The sequence below is a fragment of the Amphibalanus amphitrite genome, unplaced genomic scaffold, assembly GCF_019059575.1.
Source record: "Amphibalanus amphitrite isolate SeventyFive unplaced genomic scaffold, NRLGWU_Aamphi_draft 000047F_arrow, whole genome shotgun sequence".
Classification (NCBI taxonomy): Eukaryota; Metazoa; Arthropoda; class Thecostraca; order Balanomorpha; family Balanidae; genus Amphibalanus; species Amphibalanus amphitrite.
In genome coordinates, this window is record NW_024881543.1 from 1,023,716 (window position 1) to 1,038,073 (window position 14,358).

General features: G+C 57.5%; 3 protein-coding genes across 3 annotated transcripts; 2 read left to right on the forward strand and 1 right to left on the reverse strand.

The window, feature by feature from the left end:
* The first annotated feature begins 152 nt into the window (after positions 1-152).
* On the forward strand, positions 153-8,504 carry LOC122377551 (myosin heavy chain, embryonic smooth muscle isoform-like). The gene is made up of 12 exons (XM_043357668.1): positions 153-164; positions 399-486; positions 841-1,019; positions 1,331-1,496; positions 4,296-4,476; positions 4,740-4,878; positions 5,151-5,291; positions 5,761-5,913; positions 6,188-6,427; positions 6,643-6,877; positions 7,091-7,394; positions 8,399-8,504. Exons 1-12 carry the CDS (start codon positions 153-155, stop codon positions 8,502-8,504), a joined length of 1,944 nt encoding a protein of 647 aa, XP_043213603.1.
* Positions 1,618-3,475, reverse strand: LOC122377577 (arylsulfatase B-like). Its single transcript, XM_043357770.1, has one exon. It carries the CDS (start codon positions 3,432-3,434, stop codon positions 1,809-1,811), a length of 1,626 nt encoding a protein of 541 aa, XP_043213705.1. The 5' UTR covers positions 3,435-3,475; the 3' UTR covers positions 1,618-1,808.
* On the forward strand, positions 8,364-14,267 carry LOC122377578 (centrosomal protein of 290 kDa-like). Its single transcript, XM_043357772.1, has 9 exons — positions 8,364-8,788; positions 8,991-9,222; positions 9,651-9,807; positions 10,135-10,304; positions 10,484-10,676; positions 11,057-11,241; positions 11,470-11,582; positions 11,884-12,091; positions 12,463-14,267. Exons 1-9 carry the CDS (start codon positions 8,577-8,579, stop codon positions 12,547-12,549), a joined length of 1,557 nt encoding a protein of 518 aa, XP_043213707.1. The 5' UTR covers positions 8,364-8,576; the 3' UTR covers positions 12,550-14,267.
* The last annotated feature ends 91 nt before the right edge of the window (positions 14,268-14,358 follow it).

Consider the following 14,358-nt stretch of genomic DNA (forward strand, 5'->3'; position numbering starts at 1 on the left):
CAGCCGCCTTCTGGAGTCGGAGCTGGCCTTGTTACGGCAGCGGCTGGCCGGTCTGGGTACGGCCGGGTCCCAGCAGCAGACCGCAGACACAGACCAGGTGAGCGGCTAAGGACAGCGGCCGGTGACGTGTTACGGCACCTGGCGGGTGAAGAATGTCCAGCATGGCAATTAGCTCATGATGCTGAGACCATGGAGCCCGAGCCATCCGCTGCCCGATAGACGCTGAGGCCCAGCGGCCGCCGGCTTGATGCCGTTCTTGAATCTAGCTACATGCCTTTTCCGAAGCCATTTTGTATGTTTGCATCATTGTATGTTAGTCTGTGTGTTTACGTTAGATCTGGCAGAGCTCGGCACTTCCGGATGCTCTGAGTCTGACCTGGCTGCTACCGCTGTTGCAGGCCCAGCTGGCTGAGCAGCTGCCCTCGGAGGAGCGCCGGCAGCGGCTGCGCGCCGAACACGCCGAGCGGCTGCAGCAACTGCTCAAAGGTAGCGACCGTAGTCGTGGGTGTAATGTGTCTGATCACCACAAACAGAGGCGTCGCTGTCCATCCATCCGCTGCCGTCTGTCCGTCTTCGTCTGCCCTTCACCCCATTCGTCTGTACGTCTCCGCTCTTCCATCTGTTCGTCTCTACGTCTCCGCCCGTCAGTCTGTTCGTCTGTCAGTCTTCATCTGCCCTTCCGTCCGTTTGTCGATACGCCTCCGTCCATCCGACTGTCCGTCCGGTTCCGCCTGGCCGCCTATGTGCTCGTGTATCAGCTCTACCATGTAACGCCGTTCTCTCCCAGTCCCCTCCCTAAGACTAGCTGTGTGTCTCCTAATCTCCCTGTCCCCTCCCCAGACCAGCTGTCGGAGGCCGAGCGCCGCGCCGCCGAGCTGGAGCGCACCTACTCTGAGCTGGCTGAGGCGGGCGGCACCGGTCGGCGGGCGCTGGAGCAGCTCTGCCGCCGCCTGTCGGAGTCGGCAGCCGCCGGCGCCGGGCCCGACGAGCCCTCCGAGGCGCAGCTGCAGGCTAAACTGGTCAGTGGGGTGTCTGGTTTTGAGTGGCTTAGTGAGCGTGTGCATCCCATTGTCGATGAGTACAGCCATTTGTGTCCGTTGCAACTTGCAGCTAGTCAGAAGCAAGTTGTGTACTATGTAGTGTCCGAAGTGTTGACTCTGTTTCAGGCAACCATTCTGTAGAGTATCGATCGATCATGTCTCCCGTTCAATCAAGTGTGAAGTGAGTGCTGTTGTATGATGCGTGTCTCCGTTTCAGGTGAATGTAGAGGGAGTGGGTGGGCGTGACTATATTTCAGAGAGTAACACACTGACGTAATGTTCCGTTTCAGGCGAGTGTGGAGTCGGAGCGGGACCGGCTGCGCGAGACGGAGCAGCTGGCCACCACCCAGCTGGAGCAGCTGCGCTCGCAGCAGCAGGCTGCGGACCGGGCGGCCGACTCGGTCCGCCGACAGCTGGCCGAGCTGCAGGAGACGGACGACCTGCGTGGCGTCATAGGTCAGTCAGGCTACCGGCGCACAGTGGATGGCACCGTCAGTTCTTTGTCAGTCATACTCGTGTGGCACTGCAGCTAATATTCAGAATATAACGGGCTGCTTTTGAAACTCCATAGCGAGGGTAGCTGCAGTTTTTTTTAATCCCGAGATCACGAACGATACATTTGCGTGATAGATACGCATAAAAGGTATCACAAAACGCTTTTATGGATGCAGTTATTGAGGCGTCCGGCCCTGCAGTTCGGATACCGCATCTGGTGACCTGGCTGCCTGCCAAGCACGGTCAGAGCAGTGGACCCTCCGGGGCGCAGGCTCAGGGCGGCTGGGGGGAGTCGTCCGGCAGCAGGTCAGCCCAGTACGTCCAGGTGTAGTTCCAGAGCTTCGGGTCGGCCCGCGGGTCAGCCGGCACCTTCCGAGAGGGCACCATGGAGGCTCGCAGCTGGTCGAGCCGCTCCTCCAGCTGGCGCCGCAGCAGGGGCTGTGTGTCGGAGAGGTCTGTCGTCTCGCACGGGTCGGCGACCACGTCAAACACGCAGCCGTTCCCGCAGTGGGCCGCGGCTGGCCGCTCCGTGTCACACTTTACCGCCAGCTGCCGGCGCAGGGAGTCGGCCACCGCCCGGTCGACGGGACGGCCGAGCTGGCTCACCGCCTGCCCGGCGGGGCTCTCAGACAACAGAGCGAACAGATCGAGACCGGAGCTGTTCCGTGCGCCGGCCGAGTACCAGCCGTTGTACGGGAACGGTTCCCCCTGCACCAGTTTGTACCGCGCGTCCACCATCAGAGCGGAGTAGTTGTTGCTGGGGTCGATGTTGTGTAGGATGGTCCTGTCGGTGTCCTGGTCGGGCGCGGCGCCGGTGAGCACGCCCCACTGGCTGACGCCGTCCAGGGCGGGGAGGCGGTCCGGCGCCCCTCCTGCAGCCTCCAGTAGTGTGGGCAGCCAGTCGGTGATGTGAACGGTGCGCTGGACGGGGCGGCTCCAGCGCGGCAGCCGGGGGCTCCAGACCAGCGCCGAGCCGCGCACGCCGCCCTCCCAGAGCGTGTACTTACCGCCGCGCAGGGGCCAGTTGGAGGCGGCGTTACCGTCCACACCGTCCACCGCGCCGCCGTTGTCGGTAGTCACCACAATCAGCGAGTTAGAGAGGAGGTCGGCCCGGGCCAGCGCGGCCACCACCCGGCCCACCGCGGCGTCCAGCGCCGCCGTCACGGCAGCAAACGCCCGCCGCTGGGGGTCTGTGATCCAGGGGAACTGGTCAGCGCCGATCGCCGGGCCGGGCTGCAGCGGCGCGTACGAGTTCCCGGCGTGTACCGCCTGGTGGGCGAGATACAGGAACAGCGGCCGGGAGGCGTTGTGGGCGCTGATCAGCCGCTCAGCCTCCTCTGTGAAGATGTCGGTCGAGTAGCGGCCCAGTTGGTCGCCGACCGGCTCCAGGTCACTGTGCAGGTCCAACCCCCAGTACTCACCCTCCTTGGCAGTGTGATCGTAGTAGTCTCCATGGCCGGCCCAGGAGCCCAGGTGGGATTTGAAGCCTCGCTGGGACGGCGTGTACGCCCGCCTGTAGAAGCCCAGGTGCCACTTTCCCACGGCGTGGCAGCTGTATCCGAGCGGCTCCAGCAGCTGCGGCAGTAGCGTCTCGTTCAGTCCGAGCCCGTACGGCTCGGACGCGTAGATGACGTCCGTCTGGAGGCCGGTGTGCGTCGGCAGGCGGCCCGTCAGCAGCGCCGCTCGGGACGGCGTGCACAGCGCGTGCACGTAGTATCGGCCCAGCGCGGCGCCGCTGAACGCCAGCGCATCCAGGTTCGGTGTGGGGATCTGGTCGGAGCCGCGCAGACTGGTGTCGTCAAAGCCCAGGTCGTCGGCCACGATCAGGATGATGTGCGGCGGCTGCGCGGCACTGGCGACGGTCAGCAGAGCGGCCAAAAGCACGGCGGCCAGAGCCATGTCTACGCGACGGGGCCGCGCGGCACGCAGCCGCCACTGTCACTGACGTCCTCGGCGGTCGGGAACGGAGCATCTGCGGCCGCAGAGGCGCCTTCAGGGACCGGTGCTGGAGGCACTTTGCAACATACGCAGTCCTGAACGAACGAGGGTCCAGAATAAACTAGGAGTCTGTATCATTTAATTCATTCGTTCACATTAATTTCGCTACTGATTAACTGATGCTCACTACCGTCGGCGAAAATGACCTTGTCATTTTTTATCAAGTCTTTTACTTTCTAGTCGTGATATCTAGAAGGTTCTTTCTTTTGAAACACTTGTTTTACTAGTGTGACGTTATGGGCGCAAAATGACCTTTGTAGTCGGCGCGCCCTAAAGTCCCAATAAGAAAACAAAACCGTTCGGCTACGGACGCTACGTGCCAGCTCCCTCGGCGCCCTCCGCCCGACACACCGGCGTGTTGATTTGTTTTTGCGCGATGTTCGGTCAGTCACTCGAGATCAGACCCCCCCCCCCCCAAAAAAAAAAAAAACACGAACCGCTTACAGGCGGGATGCGACTCATACACCAACTACACAATGTTTATTTATTTCACTTCGAACGGCACATTTGCTGGTATGGCCGCCTCTCACGCTGTGCTGCACAGTGACACAGGCTGAGACAGATCTGTAGATTAATGAGAGCTATGAATGTTTGTACGTCGGGTAGGAATATAAGATTTAGCTAAAATGGAAAAAGAAACCAAAATATGTTATGGAAAAAATATGCATGTCAAAATGAATTTAGACGTAGTCAATGCACGAACAAGAAATGTAACGAAAACCACGAAACCCAATGGATGTAAACCGCCTGGTGTGCGGGCAGCGTCTCTGCACCAGCGTCTGCTGGAGAAGGAGCGCTCCGAGGCCGAGTTGCAGTGTCGCCTGGACCAGGGCCGCTCTGAGCTGGAGGCCGTCCGCGCCCGACTGTACGCCGCTGAGACGGAGGCGGGGGCCGCGCGCCGTCAGAGGGACGCCCTGCGGGCCGAACAGGGGCGCAGGATGAGGTGAGTGAGGACAGGATGCTACCGTGCTGACGGACGGCGCTCTGGAACGGGTTCAGTCAGCTGCGAGAGGTACTGTCACTGTGAAAGAAGTCGTGTCTATGGCTCTCAGCTATGATGGATTTTGTTTGCATTTGACCCGTTCTGGTCCGCTCGTAGCAGCAGGTGTATCCGTCTGGCGGTTCAGGGGATGTGAGGTAGTAACTGACTGTTAAACTCCGTTGTGTTGTATAGGTTGCAGCTGACAGTTTCTGGTCCGCCCGCAGCTGCGTCCGTCTGGCGGTTCAGGAGCTTCGCGGCTGCCTCAGTCTCCCTCAGAGGGCCCTCCACGAGCGTCTCTCGGAGACCCTGGCCGACCTTCTGAGTCGCCGGCGCGCGATGCAGCTCCAGCTGTCCGCCGCACAGGTCAGCGGACGGAGAGGGCACCGCGGGCACGCAGGGGATAGCGTACACCGGCACAGCAACGAGCGACGGCGCTGGATGCGTTCAGACGCCACCGTGGTGTGAGACAGTGACTAAGTAACCAATCCATTTACTGTGACCATATTTTAGTTGATAAATTTTATTTAGATATTGAAATAGGTTGTTGAAATAGGCTGTTTGGGTGCTGCTAGTCAGAGCTCAGTCGGCCTGCTCGCAGTGTATGTCTGCTAACTGTATGTGCTTCTCCATCACAGGAGGCCCGGGACGCGGCTGAAGGCGAGCGTCAGGGCTGTAAGGCGCAGCGGGCGCTGCTGGAGAGTGCCCTGCAGCAGCTGAAGACTGGCGCCCCGCAGCTGCAGGAGTGGCTGGCGCGCTGCCAGGCCGCCGAACTGGAGGTGAGAATACCGCGCAGTTGTACAGTCTCCGTAATTCAGGGGGACCGGTGTGTGGTGTAGGTTCTGGGAGAAGAGTGTTTGAGGATGGGAAGTGAGCCTGTTGTACAGTGTACAGTATATTTACGGATGGAGGTCAGACTAGAGCTTCTGTTGGACAGACACGCTTCGTGAGATAAGAGCTTCCGAAAGACCTTTAGGTGAGAGCATCCTTTGAGCATAGGCTTCGTGATATCCCTCCCTCATGCGACTGATTGTCGGGAGATCGAATCAAGCATCAGGCGATGTTTTACGGTGTAGGATGAATGCAGTTCGTTGTCAGACATTTATTTCACCACGTTTATGGCATACCGTACTTACAAGCACAGCTCCACTTGTGTCGAAGAACTGCTGTAGCGCTGGACGACTGGTCGACAGTTGCTCGCCCTGTCTTTACCCTGACTCTGAGTCCCCCCCCCCTCCCCTCCACCAGCTGGCCACTCTGCGGCCTCGCTGCGAGCGTCTGTCGGCAGAGTGCGCCCTGGTCCGCAGTCAGCTGGACGAACAGGAGCGGCGGGCGGCAGACGCCGAGAGCACCGTCTGCCGGCTGACCAACCGGCTGGAGCTGCGACAGCTGGAGATACAGGTCAGCCTGTCCAGAGTCCGGTGTGCTGGTACGGGTGGGTGGGACGCCGGAGGTGTTTTGTGCTCAGTGCAGCTGTGTGTCCTGTGTCTACAAAAATGACGTATTCGAGTTTATGTTATGACTTATGACGGCGGGAAATGTTCATAAAACATAGAACAGGTCTGCTCTGCAGCCCCCGCCTGTCCAGTGCGTTTGTTTTATAGAGTACACTGCACTGGTGACAGTCATACCCCGGAGTGTTGACGGTGGGGTGCCGGTGTGTGCGGTGTTCCAGCTCGGCTCGGTTACTGACGGGGACGCCGCCGCCGACTCTGCGCCGCTCCCTGCCACGGAGACGGCCGGTGACTCCGGCCCGGCGCGGCCCGCCCCCCGGACCGGCCCGCAGTCCAGCCGGCTGCCCGTGCGCCGCCCGCCGCCGGTCGCTGTGCGAAAATCCGCCGGGGACGGAGCGGCGGACAGCACAGCCCCGCGGGAGACAGGAGGGGACCGGCCGGCCGAGGATAATCAGCTCACGGTAAGACGCTGACTGTGATCATCATTAAATCACAAATATCAAATCCACTTGAGCAAGACATTGTTGATATCGCTTCTTGGTTACTTAAATGCAGTAAACTGCAGCGTCAGTTGCGTCAAGTGACTTCTATTACAACAGCAGCTGATGGAGTCTGCTCGTGTGGCCACCTGGGACCAAAGCTGTATATGCCCTGACCGCTACTCTTCCCTCCCTAGTCGGCCTGTGAGCAGCACGCCGAGGCCCTGCGCGGTGTCCTGGCGTGGCTGGCCGGCCGGCGGGACGTCTGTGAGCTGCAGAGCCGACTGTCTGAGGCGCTGCAGCCAGTGGCCGCCGCCGCCTCTCTGCTGTTAGTGTCCGCAGACACTCTGAGGATGGTGTGTGGCCTGCCGGCGCCCGGGAGGCCGCCCTCCCCGGCGGGTACATACTCCATACCGTCCCCGCCAGCGATCGGTGAGTAGCAGTGAGACGGGTGAGAGCGGTGAGACGACGGCTGCCGGGGATGCTTACCGTTGCACGTGGGATTCGCGAACTCACTGGGTATCACCTTTTACAGCCTTATCAGGGTGTGGTATCTTACCGCCAGGCGTCGTCTTACTAATTGTCTCGAAATTTTTGACAAGCCCAAAACGGCCCGAGCTGACGGTGGCTGTGCGCCTCTTTCAGACGAGCTCCCACCCGCGGCCGGCGAGGTCCCGTCCCCGTCAGACGAGGTCCCGCCGTCCGGCGCCGCTGACGGTGATCACCCGGCTCTCCCGTCGGCTGCCGGCTCCCTGCGTCGACTGCGCCTGGCCGAGGCGTCTGTCGCGTCACTGCAGCAGCGACTGAGACAGAAGGAGCAGAGCTGCGACCAGTTCCGACGGCTGCTGGACGAGACGCGTCAGCAGGCGGCCCGCCAGGCGGAGCAGCACAGCCAGCAGCTGGAGCGGAGCGGGCAGCAGCTGCGGCAGCAGCTGGCCCTGGTCGCCAGGTCAGAGTCCAGCCAACGCATCCGTTCCCGTGTAAATGTCAGAGCGAGCAGCGTCCAGCATCGGCAAAATCTCGCTGAACGGAACACTTGCAGTTGTGCCATTCAGCTGAAACCTCCTTTTCAGTCCGCTGATCAATAGTGTATGCTCTCCTTTTTGTTGTGTTTGTCCTGCCAGGTCCCGACTCGCAGGCGTAGTCTCCCTCTGTCGATGTGTCTAGTGCTGTCACACAACAAGACACACACACAGCACTGTAATTGTTTGTGTCTCAGTATGCCCCGACTTTATTTATTTATTTATTTATTTATTGCAAATCTTTGTGGCATCCATACGATTTGGCTTTTACGCCACAGCGTCATACATTGTGTGCCATAGCCTAAAACACCTTCTAAAAACACAACAAACACTAAAACACCTTCTCCCTTCATCTAAAAAAAAAACGGGTTAAAAGACGAGTAAAAGATACAAGACACGAGTACAACGAGAGCTGCTAGACAGTTGGCACGCTAGGTGGTTTCCAACAGAGCACGTTTTACATTTCTTTTAAATGCGCAGGCGGTGCTTCCGCGGACAGCGACGGGCAGCCGGTTCCATGTGCGAACAGCTCGATCGGGCACAGACATTCTGGTCGCTTCGAGGCGGCAGCGGCGAGTCTCCAATAGCCCAGCACTGGATGCACGCGTCTCTCGCTCAGATATGTCGGCTCGGTACGAGACAAACTCCTTCAGACGCTGCGGCCCCTGGTCCCGGTGTACAGTGGAATGCATCAGCACGGAGTCACGATAATCGATCACAGCATCGAACTGCATCCACCCTAACTCTCGTCTGGCGGCTGAGATGCGTTCGTGTCGATGCTTTCTGGTCACGATGCGGGTAGCGAAGTTGATGGCCTTGTCTATGCGGTGGCGCTGCTGCTGTGTCGGTGGAGCCCAGGCCGGCAAACAGTAAGTGATATGAGTGAAAGCGAGCGACTGACCGTCACGGGTCTCTGTGTCCGCTCCCACAGTCTGGAGGCGGAGCGCAGCGCGCAGCGTCCTCTCTCTGACAGCGGCGGCGCCGAGCCGTCGCGGACTGGTGGTGACCGTGCTCCTCTGTTTTCGTCCACAGTCTAGAGGCGGAGCGCAGCGCGCAGCGTCCTCTCTCTGACAGCGGCGGCGCCGAGTCGTCCCTGACCGGTGGTAACCATGTCTCACTGTGTCTGTACCCACAGCCTGGAGGCGGAGCGGAGCGCGCAGCGTCCTCTCTCTGACAGCGGCGGCGCCGAGCCGGTCCAGCTGAGCCGTCTGAACGAGTCGGCCGAACTGGTGGCGGAACAGGAGCGGGCCATCGGGGCGCTGATGGAGCGGCTGCGACAGAGCCGGCAGCAGGAGGCCGCCTGCCGAGAACGGGTCGCCAGGTGGGTCACTGTGGCAGTGTGGGGTCAGCGCTGCGTACCCGACCGTATTTCACTACCTTCACTCGTCTGCCGCCACATATTCTGGCTCTAGCTATCTGTTCCTTTTCTTCCGTACTCTGTTTGCTCGTTTGCCTGTGTTCATGCGCTGCAGACTGTAGGCGGCGAGGGTGGTCTGTGCCTGATGTATTTCCTTGTGTGGCAGGCTGGAGTCGGAGCGCCGTGAGACGGCTCAGCTCCTACAGCGGACCGTCTCCTCCCTGAGCGAGGAACGTTCTCAGCTGCGAGCTCAGCTGGAGCAGCAGAGGCAGCAGGCGGCTCAGGCGGCAGAGGCGCGACAGCACGCCCAGACCAAACTCGTCAGCAGGCTGAGGGAGATCCTTCTGCGCAAGGAGCAGCAACACCACGCGCTGGCCAGGGTGCTGAAGGACGTCAAGGTACAGTCCACAGCAGAAGTAATGTGGGGTTTCAGTCATGGGTATGTTCTGCTTCTGAAGCTTAGGAACGATTAGCCAGACTACAATGAAACTTTGAATGTAGCTTATATGTATCGTCACCCTTGCAGCTGCAACTTTAGCTATTGCCATCTTCTTTTCGATCACTCCGCATTAAACAATCGCCAGTCAAAGCCAACCGTTGAGATTGGTAAAACCCTACATTACTTTAGCGGTGGGCTGTACGTGAGTTATCTACAGTTGCCAGAACTTAAAATACAGGAAAAGGTAGCATTGGTGCAAGCTGAGAGCTTGTAATGTAGTATATTATATCACCGTGCGCAGGACTGTAATGTGTCCATGTGTGACTGTATGTAATTGTGTGTCGATGTGTGACTCTGGAGTAGCGTAACTGTCTATGTCCGCCGCAGGCCGAGCTGGTTCAGACGGTGGAGGAGGCGGCCGGCCTGGACCAGCAGCAGCTGAAGGGCGGCCCGCCGACGGCAGGCTCCAGCGGCCGTGCCGACACTGACGGAGGCCTGCCCGCCCTCCTGGCCAGCGCGCAGCAGCAGCTCGACGACACCAAGAGTGAGTTGTGGCAGTGGGAGTGGAACCGGCGGATCAGCGCCAGCCCTGGTCTAGTACATGTGGTAGATAACGAGATCTAGCGTCAAATCATGTCTTCTCATGTTCACAATCACGTAAGAGCTATTGTTAACTGTAAATGTATATAGGCTTTTTAAGTATGGTATGCAAAGATACGGCGGATAAGCCAAATACGAATACAGTTCACAGTAGTTGGGCGGTAAAGGAAACCAAAGCTGCTAATGATTGTGTTTCTTGTTGCTGGTCATGCCCTAACCCTTGCCTATCGTTTTGTGCTTTAGTTATTTAGCTCACCACCTCTGTGCGCAGGTGAGCTGAACGAGCGCACGCTGCGCTGTCACAAGCTGCAGGCGGAGCTGCACGAGGCCGACCGCCGGCGTCGCGAGGAGTGCGGCCGGCTGCAGCGGCAGCTGGAGACGCTGAAGGGACGGCTCGAACAGCCGGCGCGGTCGGCGCGAGCCCCCGGAGACCCCGCCAAGGTAGCCGCAGGGGGAGGGCAGGGCAGGGCAGGGGCGGTAGTTCCTATATCAAAACCGTAAGAATGGCCATAATTCGCGAAATATATGACGAAGAAGCTAGACCGACAGGGATTCAGCTAACTATTGCCGCGCGGCTGCGGCAGCTGCGCTCCTTGTGACTGGCTGGCCGCTCTCCACAGATTCAAGAGGAGCTGGCAAAGTGGGACGAGCGGAAGAAGTGGCAGCGCTGCACGGAGCGTCTGAAGGCGCGGCTCCGGGAGAAGGAGGCGGAGAGCGAGCGACACCAGCTGGCCGTGGCCGGACTGAAGGACACCATCCACCGGCTGGAGCGGGAGCGGGCCGTCTACGAGACCAAGATCCGCACACTGACTGGTGAGAGAGCTGTGGTGACCGCGCTCTCTGCTTCTGTGTTCCTGCTGGGTGTGTCATGGTGGGGTTAGATATGATCCTCTGATAGCAGAACCCCCTCCAGACTCGCATTCAACAACTACATTGCAAGAGTGACTATGCACTTCCTGTCTACCCTGGTATGTGCATACGGCAATGCTTTTCTCCTTTTTCATCCGTCCAGTTCTCCGTCAAGCCGATACACGCAGTGACCAGTTCTGAACGTAGGCGTTCTGCTGACAGGGCTCTATGTCTCCGCGGTCCGCTGACCGCGCACTGTCCCCCCCCCCCCTCCTGCCAGCTCTGGTGTCCGAGGAGCGTTACGTGGCGCTGTCCACTGACCGTACTCCCCCCCCCCCCGCCAGCCCTGGTGTCTGAGGAGCGTTACGTGGCGCTGGAGCGCGACAACCAGCAGCTGAAGGAGCAGCTGGCGCAGCTGCGTGGCTCGGAGCGCGCGGACGCCGGAGCAGAGCTGGAACAGCTGCGACAGCGGGTGAACATGCTGAACGGCCGGCTGGCCGCCCAGCGCACCGCCGCCAGACAGGGAAAGGTACGGCACTGCCCATCGCCCCTGGAGCACACCGGACGGAAACTAGAACATCAGTGATGGAGGACGGTATGCGGACGGGGTATTGCGACTCAGATGCCGCTCAGGATACAGGAGCGGAGTGATATCTGGATGCATGGGATACTGGAGGATAGATAAGTCTGTTCTGTATATTCTGACAATGCTCCACGTGGCCTTACAGCGACCTTTCTTTACCCGTCTGTTCGACAGAACGCAGCCGCCAACCTAGCGAGGTTCCAGAAGCAGCTGGCTGAGCTCACGGCCAGAAACGAGGAGCTGGAGCGAGAGAACGGAGAACTGAAGACTGAGCTGGCCGAGCTGCGGTCAGTGAACGACAGAGCTGGGGAGGGGCCGGGATGGGGTGGGGTGGCCGAGTGCTTTGGGAGGGATGCGTGTTAATAGGCTGGTTAGGGAGATAGCTAAAGCAGGCCTGTTCGATAGCCGTGTGAAATTACGCTTCGTTATATGATTCTTTCCCAATCCGTTTCAACATCGCACCCGTCTGTTTCTCTATTTTCTGCCTCCCGAGTGTTCAGTTAACGATAGGTCGTGACTCCACTAATCCCGTGAGCCTGGCGTTTGAGTTTGAGTCGCCGTTTGACCCAGTGTGTTGTCCTGTGGCAGGCGTGCGGCCGAAGAGAGTAGTGCACCTCCCGCGGACGGAGGCGGTAGCGGCACCGACCGGCCGGCGGAGCGGGAGAGTACGGGGCCCGCGACGGACGCCGGTACCGTCTCCATCCTACGGCGACTGGTGGAGCGACTGAGGGCGGACAACCTGCGACTGCGGCGCCAGCTGCTGAGGCACACCGTCACCAGCACCACTGAGGAACAGGTGGGGAACTGACACACAGAGGCACCACTGAGGAACAGACACACCGTCACCATCACCACTGAGGAACAGGTGGGGAATAGACTCATGACTGTCACCAGCACCACGGAGGAACAGGTGGGGAACCGACGCACAGAGACACCAGCACTACCGAGGAACAGGTAGGGACAGAGAATGTAACTGAGAGGGACGGTTGAAAGCTGAAAAGTGATGTCGGATGCAGACTCAGCCGTAAGTGTTGACCGGGCTGTCGTGCTGAGTGTTATCCGACCACCGCGCTGAGTCTGACGGGGCTGTCGTGCTGGATCTGACCGGGTGGACTTGCTGAGTCTGACTCGTCTTCCCCACTAACTCGTCCTCTCCCCGTCGGGCAGGTGGAGCTGATGCGCTCGGAGCTGAACTGTGTGGTGGCAGAGCGGGACAGACTGGCGGCTCAGCTGCAGCGGCTCACCGCCTCCTGAGCCCCGCCGACCGGTACCTGCTGCTCTGCGGGAGCACCAGCGCGAACGGTGGGTCGGTGCTCCCCGCGCTTACAGCGACCGGCAGCTTCTCAGCCGTCCTAAGAAGGGCAGTGGCCAGTGCCGTCCAGTTTTCACGAACAACGTGCTTGCCTTTGTGCATCGATCATGGTTGTCTATCTGGGGGTTTCAGTTGTTTCAGTTTGTTCCTCCGTCACTCTTTTCTTTATTTATGACGTAATTATTGATTTATGGAGCGTAAGACCATCAAGCGTAACTAAATATGTAGGAATTGGCGTAAATGTTTGCTAATTGAGTGCAAATTTGAGCCAAAGCGCATGTCATGATAAATCGAGTATAGAGAACCTCAAGTGGATATGATACTGTAAAGCACGACGGCTGATCAGAGTACCATACGGTTCACGGTGCTTGAAAGTACATCAAATTTCAATTTTGCATGACTCATTGAAATTTCGCTTTCCATCAAGCCTTTTCATCCCATCACATTCTTTTTCAAACGAGTGTCTTGATGAACACAACGGAATGCATGCTTGAGTCGCCTTTTGACCGGCGTGTAACATTCCTTGCGATGATCCAGTACAATCATGCTAGTCTTCGCATATGTTGAGGTCTCAGGCTCATACAATACCAACACTGCCAATTAATGTGAATGCTTGAAATCGATTAATCTTATTGAAGCTGTTTTTTTTTAGCATACTTTGCCATCACGATCGACTTGTCTGTTGTATTTTTTTTTTTGGCACTAGTAATTTTGTTGTGTGATTTGAAGATAAGTTAAAAGGTCATCGACCATCGATATCATCAAAATATCGAAGCTTTAGTCGGTTCATGCCCTATTTTCTTTCGATACACGCGCGTACTTATTTTATTCATTCTTGTTGGGACGGTTCTCAAGTGTTGATGAGTCTGGCCTTAAGTTTTTACATTTGGTATTATATGTAACCGAAATTTTATGCGAATGAAATGAACGTTTTCACATAATTTCACCATCTCATTATGTCGGGTGTGTGTTGATGGGGACACAGTGCTCCCTATGGGGTTCCGACAGCAAGCAGAGTGAAAACGGAAACGGAACTAGTTAGCTCCAGGGCTTTGCACTGAGGACTCTGTATTACATGGATATGTCGTGTTCTGATTCATGTGCTGTGTTAAAACTAGTCACGACGACTTTTATCTTTTGACGAGTCGACTATGTAAACGTTTAACTATTTAGAGTTTAGTCCAATCCAGCTCGCCTAAATTTGTGTGCGGTGCTACATAAATGATGATTTATGTATAACATAAACGTTCTGTTCGATCTCGTGTTCGTATAGCTTTTAAAAGTTGCATCAAAGGAATATGTGTCGGTATTTATTATTTATCCATTGCCTATTTATCAATGTTATTTGCTTATGTCTCGCTCGCGGAATTTCCTTACTCACGCGGTGAAGTAATGACATTTAGTGCAAAATTGGCACGTAATAAATGTTCGCGTATGTGAGTGCTGCTATTCCTAAAGGCTACTTTAGGCAATGACTTGCTGAATCTGGTGGTTTTCCCTAATTTTCATACACCCATTGGACGTTGTGTATTCGTAAGTGTGAAAAGAATGTTTTTGTGTGCCTTCTGTAACATCACCGTCCACTCGAGCATGTTTGCCTTCTCTTCATACACCACTAGCTTTCTGGCGTAATGAATACATTGACTACAGGCACTCTAAATCATTCGTGGTTTATCAAGGATAGACTCGACTGATCTGCAAGCACTGGTGCACTGATAGAAGCCTGAAACGCAATGCTAAAAATGTCCGAC